Source organism: Protomyctophum parallelum (assembly GCF_964188405.1).
Source record: "Protomyctophum parallelum genome assembly, chromosome: 2".
NCBI lineage: Eukaryota > Metazoa > Chordata > Actinopteri > Myctophiformes > Myctophidae > Protomyctophum > Protomyctophum parallelum.
The window spans coordinates 18,539,853-18,551,162 of record NC_139699.1 but is presented as its reverse complement, the minus strand read 5'-3'; the positions used below and the strand labels follow the sequence as shown (position 1 = coordinate 18,551,162).

The window sequence follows — 11,310 nt, the reverse complement described above, 5'->3', positions numbered from 1 at the left end:
TGGTCAAGGCTGCAGGGAGGATCATTGGGACCAGTCAGTCTCCATCCACAGAGTGGTCAAGGCTGCAGGGAGGATCATTGGGACCAGTCAGTCTCCATCCACAGAGTGGTCAAGGCTGCAGGGAGGATCATTGGGACCAGTCAGTCTCCATCCACAGAGTGGTCAAGGCTGCAGGGAGGATCATTGGGACCAGTCAGTCTCCCAGAGATCTCCACAGTCTTCACCTCCCGCTGCCTATGCCGTACAAATAACATCCTACAGGACCAGTTCCACCCAGCACACCATATTTTCCAACGTCTGCCCTCTGGTAGGAGATATGGATCTATCCGGTCCAGAACCAACAGACTGACATCCTCTACCCACAGGCTGTCAGGCTGCTGAATGAACAACCTGCCCCCCCCCCCATCCCTCAGCCCCCTCTATAGTAATAAAAGGGCACTGAAAATGGAATTGGTCTTTGCATTGAACTTTGGACTATGCATTGCTGAACTATTATGACGTTGCACTATTACATTGCACTACAGCACTATTGCACTTATTGTAATTGTACACAGTAGCCTATATGGTTATTTATTTGTATGCCAGTGGTGAAGCTCTAAACTGAATTGCGTTGTTTCATGCAAGCAATGACAATAAAGATCTATTATCTACAGTATTCAGTCATTGGTCATAATATCCTTGCGCGTAATGCCTATTATCAGTGTGCAGACTTTGGCCCTTGATTCCTGATTCTGAATAGAGGGTATGGCATGCATAAAGTGAGAGTGAGTCATAGGCAGACCTGTATCCCGAGAGAAAACAGACTATATGCACCCACTGCACACAAAATGAAGTGGAAACCGAGCTACACTTCCTAACCATCTGTCCATTGTACAAAGACATCAGGGACACATACTTCCCACAGATTACAACCACACACGGAGATTTTGAAAACATGACCAATGACAAAAAACTACCATATCTGCTGGGCGAAGTACAACAATGTGCAAACACAGCAGCAAGATTTGTGAGTTGCTGTGATAGGAGAAGGATATCAAATGGAACACAACCACCCTAAAGACTAATCATTGTGTATATTCCTGCACTATACCAGCATCGAGTGATCTTGGTACATAGAATTTGATCTATTGAAGATTCTGACCTTCAAATGTACATCATTCTTGTTTTGATTGTATTGTTGTATTGTTCTTTCTGCTTTGGCAATGTAAACGTATGTTTTCTCATGCCAATAAAGCCCTTTGAATTGAATTGAATTGAGTGCTGTTGCAAAGTGGTGACAAAGTGATTTTAATGTAGTTTGTTTAATGCAATCATAGGACTTTTCTGTTTGTAGAGAGTCAGGGAGGCCAGAGAGTAGTTTTTTGTAACTCAGTAGGCGTTCCCATCCCGCACAACTTGCCTTCCGGCCCGGCTAGTATGATGATGTCACACATACACCCTATTGTTGCGTAACTGCCAAATCTTGAGTTCCAATCGAAAAGTTTTTCGCTCATTCGCTGGTGTATTAAGAGGTACGCACGCAACTGGAGCGCACACACACACACACACACACACACACACACACACACACTGGGGAAGATCTGAAGGCAGTTGCTCCAACACAGGAAATGGGTGAGTGAAGTCTCCATCGATGAACGCAGCGCAAAGAAAGTTTTTTTTTCCTTTTTTTTGCGCTGAACAAAGATAAGAGTAAGATTGCCTAAATGCGTTTCATATTTGGATATCGTTTGTGGGGAAATTCAGTAGCCTAAGTCACCTATAAGCACTTGCCCACAAATTATATATAAATTCTGAAACGCATTTTTGGCAATCTTATATAGCTGGTGTTCTGCACAAAGCATGTCAGCTGTCATGGTCCATTTGATTTTGAGTAATTATCTCAACTGAAAGAATTAGCCAAAGGCTACAGACAGTTAGACAGTCTGCAATGCTAACAGAGCATTTGCATTTGCTGTTTAAAGATTTCAATGTTGCAGTGATCTGTCAGTGTGGAAAAACAATTATAGCCTAATTGGTAGGCCATAAAACGTGCGATATTCTCATCGCACGTTTTCGAGATACGAGAAATTACATTAATGGGACATCATTGTATGCATATTACCATTAGTCAATTTATTTATTTATTGTCTCCACCAGGCCGAAGGCATGTGGGGAGAGTATGTTTTGCACTCCGTCCGTCCGTGTGTCCGTCCGTGTGTGTGTCCGTCCGTGTGTCCGTCCGTCCGTCCGTGTGTCCGTGAGCAGCTAATCTCGGCCACCGTTAACCCGGTCGATGCCACATTTTGCACACACACTCCCTGGATGCCAACGATGAACCTCTGCCCCAAACTTTCCAGAACGGCCTGTTATAGCGCCACCAGGAGGCCGCTTTGTGCAAAACAAGTTTTTGCACAGTACACCTACAGATTTTGTCCAAATATCACGCAAATTGGTACACAGTCTCTCTACAGCCATTCAACGAAACCGCTCTTTCAGATTTCTCACACTCCATCCTGATTGGTTAAGATTGGCTTCCAAAGTTCACAGGAGTGCTCAGTTTCAAACAAAATGCTGCAAATCATGAACACATCGCGTGATTTCCGTGAAATTGTGCACCCACATTCCCACTAGGCCGAGGACAAAATGCCACATGAACAATTTCAACTCAGCCTCAAGGTGGCGCTATAACTGGCCAAAAAGTGTTTTTACCTCTAACTGCACGGATCTGTGGATAACTTTGTATGCCAACTCCCTAGAGGCCAAGGAAAAATCTTTGTCTGGAATTTTTCACATCTGCTCTTTATAGCGCCACCAGGAGGCCGACATATGTAAAACACATTTTCTATTATTACTCCTTCAGATTTTATCCAAATTTCACGCAAATCGGTACACATCATCTCCATAGTCATGTGATCAAAACAGGTTTGTTTGATTTCTCATATTCCATCCTGATTGGCCACGATTGGCTCCTACAGTTTTCAGGAGTAGCAAATGGCCACAACTCCTCAACGCAGCGTCCGATTGCGATGAAACTGTGCATGCATATTCCCACTAGGCTGAGGAAGAATCCTGGTGGAGACCTGTGCCGATTGGCACTTTATCTAGTTTATTGCTGTGATTGTATAGGCCTGCATGTGCTTTTTGATAATATCCCCCCCCCCCCAACCGCCTTAATTTCACCCTTATATATATTTCCCCTGTATTCTTTCCCCTTTTACCTCCTTACATGAGTTCCTGTTTTTTTTAATATATATATATATATATATATATATATATATATATATATACAAGTGTATATTTGTAATCTCTTTCTGATTAATTGAAAAAGGTGGACCCTGTTGTAAACAAGTGTAATGCTTTATCAGTGTGTCGTCCACAGTAACAGTCTTTGAATCAATCAATCAATCAAAAGTATTGAGTTGTGCTTTCATGTGAAATGTACCCATTCTGCAAACTGTTAATAAATACTTCAATCAATCAATCAATCAATCAATCACTCAATCAATCAACAACAACGACTGCTTTCTGAGTCCTGTAATAGTTTTTATATTATTAAAAAGGTGCTGTTATTATAGGCCTATTATGAAAAACACTGAGAGTAGAGTAACCACCTGCATGTTGATTAATATAAACTAACCCTAATACCATGAAAACGTGACAATGTAAAGATTCAGTAAAATGTATGTAGGCCTTGTAACAGTCGTGTTACTACAGTGTAGTAATAACAGCAGTAATGTAGTAATAGTGGTAGTACATAGTGGCCGTAGTAGCACTATAGTGTATAACTGTAATGTAGTGATTTACTACATTCTACTCTTGATTCTGGCAATAGATGGCTTACTATAGGAGGAATGCGATCCCCTAGTCATAATAATGTAGTACAGACACATGTTTCATTATATCAACATGCCTAATGTATCAGTGTTGATTTCGTCGAATGAAACTAAGACGAAAAATGTTCGTCGACTACTATTTTTACACTGACGAAAACTAAATGGAAACTAAATGAAAACTAAGCTACGATGAAAATAGCCGATCTACAAGCTCACAACGCGCTGCGTTGTGAGCTTGTATTTTCGGCTATTTGAGCTTGTATTTTTGGCTATTTTCAGCATGTGTAAAAAAAAAAGGCCTGCAAAAATAAATTTCTATGATGTCGACTAAAACTAAACTAACACCAAGACATTCCGGTTGACTAAAATGTGACTAAAACTAAATGAAAACATAAAATTTGAATAATGGAAGTCAATCTTCGGAATAGCGTTGTTTCGGAATGGAGGGGTGTGTGCAAACTATATATTCAAGAGAACGTTTCTTTTGCCTCTAGGCACAATTATGTCATATTTCTTCCTGCAACCTGGAGTAAGGAAGTGATTATAGAGTAAAGGATGTCACGTCAGCTAACCGACTAGTGCTCAGAGAATGTGAAAAGAAGAAGTGCTTTAACACAAAGTCTAGACAAAAGCTTTGGCTTCATAGCCTCAGCCTGCATGGTGTTCTATCAATGTGATGTACATGGGAGAAGGAAGCTGAAACTAGATATTGTTGTTGACACACATGAGCCTTGTCGGACATGTTTTACAGCTATTTGAATGCTTGGCGGGTGGGGTTGGGTTCAGAGGTGCATGACTTCACCGAGAGATGTTACATAATGCACGCATTGTTGATATTTACGTGCATATCAGATGTGCTGTAAGTAACATGAGGCTGCTACTAATGACTCTCAGGAAGGCTGTATTTTGCGTGTCTTAAGTACCGGGTCTTATTCCCTAACTTGAGTAAACTAAAGACCTGGAGGCGTGATCAATGCCATTTGGCTATTCTGAGTGTCCAAAGAGCATTGATCACGCCTCCAGGTCTTTAGTTTACCCAAGTTAGGGGATAAGACCTGGTACTTAAGACACACAAAATACAGCCCTGAGTCAAAGTCAAATTCAGTTAACCACATGGTAAACCCCATTGTTCTGGGCGAGACATTTTGGACAAAAAGCAGATATGCAAGCTCACAACATGTAATGTGAAACATTGTTGTGAGCTTGCACACAAAATGAAGTGGAAACCGAGCTACACTTCCTAACCATCTGTCCATTGTACAAAGACATCAGGGACACATACTTCCCACAGATTACAATCACCCACTGAGATTTTGAAAACATGACTAATGACAAAAAACTCCCATATCTGCTGCGCGAAGTACGACAATGTGCAAACACAGCAGCAAGATTTGTAAGCTACTGTGATAGGAGAAGGATATCATATGGAACACAACCACCCTAAAGACTAATCATTGTGTGTATTCCTATAGCTATCTGCATCGAGTGATCTTGGTACATAGAAATCGATTTATTGGAGATTCTGACTTTCAAATGTACATTGTTTTGATTGTATTGTATTGTTGTATTGCTTTTTGCTTTGGCAATGTAAACGTATATTTTCTCATGGCAATAAAGCCATTTGAATTGAATTGAATTGTGTGTGTGTGTGTGTGTGTGTGTGTGTGTGTGTGTGTGTGTGTGGTGCAGCTCAGAAGACCGTTCTGATTGTGTACGCTCACCACAGTCCAGGCTCGTTCAACGCCGCTGCGCGGGATGCGGCTGTGGAAGAGTTAACAGAGCAGGGCTACAAAGTCATCGTGTCTGACCTGTACGCCATGGACTTCAGAGCCAACGCCACACGAGACGACGTCAAAGGTAATTTCTCACACATTCAGCGTTACATTTCGTGTTTATGATCCGGTCGGGAGCGGATGGTAACTTTCGTCATGTTGTAGTCAATGATTTGTAGTCATCTGGCAGGAAACCACAAGGCGGAATCAAATATGAATGGGTTACTTCAGACTCCATGCGTCCACGTCATGTATTTATGTGCACACACAGGGAATGCATACAGGGACAACAAATATTTTAGGTGCAGTAAATGTCCTCATGATACAACAAGCATGTCACTCAGCACATCAGGGCTAGCTCTACAGGTATATGGCAGCAGAGACAGCACAATGCTTTGCCAGCCTTTCATCCTTGTCTTTGGGCATCCCAAGTTGTCGAAAGCCTCCAACAACCAGTGCGTAGGTATGTCCTATATAGACTGGATCATTAGAGGAAACAATTCTTGCACTGCTGCTTGACCTTAAAGCACTCTCTGGGGCACGGTGGCACAGTCGGTAGTGCTGTCGCCTCACAGATAGAAGGTCCTGGGTTCGATTCCCGCTGTCCACCGCTTACTTGCCCATACCCGAGGCGGGGTTGGCGAAAGGGCCTTTCTGTGTCCCCTATAGGGTAGGTATACCCTCACAAAAAACATGCAGTAATCCTGGTCTCTATACTGCCTGATGGAGGGGAAAGAAACTGTTTGGAATAATGTGTTCCTTCCATGTGCCGCGTCCAACCAGGGAAACTCCCCCCTGTCAGGTGTAAAGGAGCAACTTGGACAATCATGCATTAAGGAAGCATGAGTTCAAGTCCGTTGCTCTCCCCAGGTTGGTGGAGGGTGTGTAGAGCCCAGGATCACATTAATCACGATAATTGACACAGGGGGATGAAAAATGTGTTACAAAATCGTGGGATAATTTATTTTTAAAATCTCTGTAGTTGTTCTCATGCTTCTCACGGACAGACATGCTGGCTGTTGGTACATTCCACCCATGAATAGTGCTTTCTTGTATGAAAGGTACACACGCACGCACACACGCACTCACGCACGCACGCACGCACGCACGCACGCACGCACGCACGCACGCACGCAAAGGCATACACACGCTCACGCACGCACGCACGCACGCACGCACGCACGCACACACAGAGTGTTGACGCTGCTGATGCTGTGTCGGCCAGGTGAACTGAAGAACCCGGAGCTCTTCCAGTATGGTGATGAATCCATGTACGCTTGGATGGAAGGTCGCCTCCGAGAGGACATTGTAGCTGAGCAGGAGAAAGTTAAAGAAGCCGAGCTCATTATTTTCCAGGTCGTCTATCTATCTATCTATCTATGCATGAATCTATAATATTATCCAGTCTTTTGTGTATCTATTATTGTAGAACTTGCCTGCATGCTCTTCTTGCTCACTGTGTGTCTTTAATTGTTTGTGTAGTTTCCGTTGTACTGGTTCAGTGTGCCTGCCATCATGAAGGGATGGATGGACAGAGTGTTGGCACAAGGCTTTGCATTCTCCCTGGAACAGATGTACAACAATGGAATATTCAAGGTCTGTCTTCTTTTTTCTAGGTAGCCTACATTTAAAACCACGAGAACAGACACAGGGTTAGGACAACTTGTCAAGCATTTAACCACTTAACCCATTGGGACCTGAGGTCTTCTAAATCCTAAAAGTTTCCTGATAAACCACTATGTCAGTGGTGCTCAACCTTTTTCATGTCAAGGACCCCCAGAATTATTTGGCTGCCGACCCCCATCTGAAAATATGTTGTTCCAGTGACCCCCCCCACACACACACACACACACATTTTGCACCACATTTTCACATTTAAAGAAATAGCAGATCTACAAGCTCATAGTGAGCGCGGCACGAGCTTATAGATCTGCTATTTTTCAATAGCTAAAGTATAACATAATGCTATTGCTTATAACACCAAAATTGGTTCCCGTCCTGAATGGGTTGAACCAGGGGTGTCCAAACCTTTTTCAAAGGGAAAAAAGGGCCAGCTACATCAATAACATAATGTACCTTCGGACCATGACAAAGTCACATACAGTACATATGCATCGCATTTAAACAATTCTATTTAACTATCATCATCAATATTCAATATCAATGGTCTTTTGTCAGGTGTGCACTGTGAACAAAAAGTGTAACTCAGCCTTTTTTCAGCCTTATTTCACATTACCAAGTGTAAAACCAAAATAAAGAGAAAGAAGAACAAGGAACACTGACAAATTATACAAATTAAACTTTAATGTTAAAATGTCCCTTACGGTTGGGCGTTCATAATACAATATAGAGGGTATGCACGTGACATCATCATCGTACCCGGAAGTTATGTGGGAACGCCCATAGAGTATAAAGAAGGATAGAGACCGAACTGGAGCGTTAGCAGAAAACAATGTATTTCCAACTCCAGCTTGTCTCAGTTCAGGCTCCATGAACAGAGCTTGAGCACCCTCAACATCGTAACTCTTCTATTAGATGGCTCTGCACACACACAGCATACCCTCTATTCAGGTATAAAGCTGTAACTCTTCTATTAGATGGCTCTGCACACACACAGCATACCCTCTATTCAGGTATAAAGCTGTAACTCTTCTATTAGATGGCTCTGCACACAGCATACCCTCTATTCAGGTATAAAGTTGTAACTCTGCTATTAGATGGCTCTGCACACACACAGCATACCCTCTATTCAGGTATAAAGCTGTAACTCTTCTATTAGATGGCTCTGCACACAGCATACCCTCTATTCAGGTATAAAGCTGTAACTCTTCTATTAGATGGCTCTGCACACACACAGCATACCCTCTATTCAGGTATAAAGCTGTAACTCTTCTATTAGATGGCTCTGCACACACACAGCATACCCTCTATTCAGGTATAAAGCTGTAACTCTTCTATTAGATGGCTCTGCACACACACAGCATACCCTCTATTCAGGTATAAAGCTGTAACTCTTCTATTAGATGGCTCTGCACACACACAGCATACCCTCTATTCAGGTATAAACTGTAACTCTTCTATTAGATGGCTCTGCAGTCTGCACACACACACACACACACACACACACACACACACACACACACACACACACACACACACACACACACACACACACACAGCATACCCTCTATTCAGGTATAAAGCTGTAACTCTTCTATTAGATGGCTCTGCACACACACACACACACACACACACACACACACACACACACACACACACACACACACACACACACACACACACACACACACACACACACACACACACACACACACACACACACACACACACACACACACACACACACACACACACACAGCATACCCTCTATTCAGGTATAAAGCTGCACTCCATATACAATTCATCCCAGTCCCTATTCTGTGCATGTCAGGAACCATGGCCAACATAGATTTGAGCTGGTTAACTGCAACAGTAAAAGCATACTCTTTTTTTTTGAGTGGTGCAACCACTCCAAGGAACAGCAATGTCCGTGTTCACCTATCTATGTGTGGTTCACCTATGTGTGGTTAACCTATGTGACGTTAATGAGCCAGTATAATGAGTACCAGTAGGGGCACTGTTTCCAGAAACAGAGAGAGAGAGAGAGAGAGAGAGAGAGAGATAGTATTAGTGCTGCACGCACTGTTGCCTGCTAATGAGAGAGAGAGAGAGAGAGGAGGGGGGAGAGAGGGGAGTTGCACCACTCAGTTCACACGGGTGTGATTTCTTTATAGATGATAGACGTGTTATTTCAACGTCATAAATTAAAGCTTGTTGTTTGTTTTGAACTACTACCACAAGGGAATTACAAATGTTAAAAATGTATATGTTTAGCAGACATTCCTTCAGAGCTAGGTTTTTCTTTCTCCTTACATTTTAATTGTTGCATTTTTCTCTCTTAAAGGACAAGAAAGCAATGTTGTCCTTCAGCACTGGATCGACGGAGACAATGTACCAACCTGACGGCATCAATGGAGACATCAATGTCGTACTGTGGCCTTTACAAGTGAGTTTAGTTTAGTTTAGATTATTTGCACGTAAAATTCAAAACATGATAAGAAGTGAGGAAAAAAAAGATATATTTAAATGGAAAGGAAAAGACAATTCCAAATCAAAACATGATGTGCCGGAAAGGCCAAAAAAGAAACCCTGAAGGGCTTGTCGAGTGCTATAAATGCTACAATCAAGCATGAACTAAGCTGTCAATAAATGGGGCTTATATCTACAGCAACAAAGTAGCAAAATAGAAATAACATTAATGATGATATTAATAATGATAATACTAATAATAATAATAGTAGTAACGACGTAAGTAATAATAATGATAATAACAATGATAAAGTGACAAAAAGTGACAAAACATTGCATGACACAGAGATGACCTCTATGTGGATGGTATAAGCGTCTACTATGGATCTAAAAGGGCAACTAAAATGGCCTCAGAGTAGACACGGCTCTTATTCAGTGTGTTGTCATGTGCTGACGGTATTTAGCTATTATTTTCTCCATATGTGTTTACTGTTTGTTCCTTGTTTCTCGCAGAATGGCGTTCTCCACTTCTGTGGATTTCAGGTTCTCGCTCCTCAGATATTCTGGTGTCCGACTCACAGTCCCCTGGCGGCGCGCACCGCCATGCTGGACGGGTGGCGCGGCAGACTGAAGGGACTGCTTTTCGAAAAGCCTTTGACCTTTGCGACGTGCGAGCTTTTTGACCTCAGCTTTCAAGGGGGGTTCCTGCTCCGCCCCGAGGCGAGAGAGGAGTGGGGAGCGAAAGAGGTCGGCATCACCACGGGACATCATCTAGGGAAAGCCCTGCCGCCAGACAACCAGACGAAAGTCAGTCTTCAGTCAACTTCCAAGTAGAACATGTGCAGTGGTGGGAAAAACTCCAATTGTTTTACTTAAGTAAAAGTATCAATACTGCAATGTAGAACTACAGCGTTACAAGTAAAAGTCCAGAATTGGAAATGTACTTGAGTAAAAGTACAAAAGTATTGGCATCAAAATGTACTTAAAGGATACCAAGTAAAAGAACTCATCATGCAGAATATCCCATTTCAAATGTTTAAAAATCTTTAGAAAATAGCCGATCTACAAGCAACACATTGTGAGCTTGTAGATCGGCTATTTGCAATATATATATATATATATATATATAGGGCTGAAGTGGTTAATGTATGTTTTGTAATAAAAATACAAAATAAAAGTAACTAGTAACCGTAAAAACATTGAAGTATACTCAATTAAAGTACAAATATACTGTACCTCAAAACTGTACTTAAGTACAGTACTTAAGTAAATGCACTTAATTACTTTCCACCACTGGAGCAGTGCATACGGTATCTTAGAATACAGTAGTATGTCTTATAGAAAATCACTTATTTTCTTATTCACTTATTATTAAAAAATATATATTATTTGCGTATATCGGGAGAACAAAAAGGAGATTCAACACAGCCAGCTTCTCTATATTCTGCTGCGAATAGTAACGTCGCAGTACCCCCTGCGAGGACACCAGGAAATAACTCCCCATTCATTTTCCCCGTAGACGTTTCAAAAAGTATTTATTTAAAGACCTTTAAAGCCCTCGGACAAAGCCGACAGCTGAGTTGACAAATCATGACAATAAATATTTTTTGGGGGAGCCGAACAGATAATTAGAAAGA

General features: G+C 41.9%; 1 protein-coding gene across 1 annotated transcript; it reads left to right on the top strand.

Annotated features, from left to right (window-relative positions):
* Positions 1-1,462: 1,462 nt before the first annotated feature.
* On the top strand, positions 1,463-11,108 carry nqo1 (NAD(P)H dehydrogenase, quinone 1). The gene is made up of 6 exons (XM_083760035.1): positions 1,463-1,611; positions 5,502-5,669; positions 6,810-6,940; positions 7,067-7,180; positions 9,549-9,650; positions 10,187-11,108. The coding sequence occupies exons 1-6, from the start codon at positions 1,608-1,610 to the stop codon at positions 10,505-10,507; spliced, it is 840 nt and encodes a 279-aa protein (XP_083616161.1). The 5' UTR covers positions 1,463-1,607; the 3' UTR covers positions 10,508-11,108.
* Positions 11,109-11,310: the final 202 nt, after the last annotated feature.

Coding starts and splice junctions, on each gene's coding strand:
- nqo1 (XM_083760035.1), top strand. Junction 5,670..6,809: donor CACACGAGACGACGTCAAAG/GTAATTTCTCAC, acceptor TGTGTCGGCCAG/GTGAACTGAAGAACCCGGAG. Junction 9,651..10,186: donor TCGTACTGTGGCCTTTACAA/GTGAGTTTAGTT, acceptor TGTTTCTCGCAG/AATGGCGTTCTCCACTTCTG.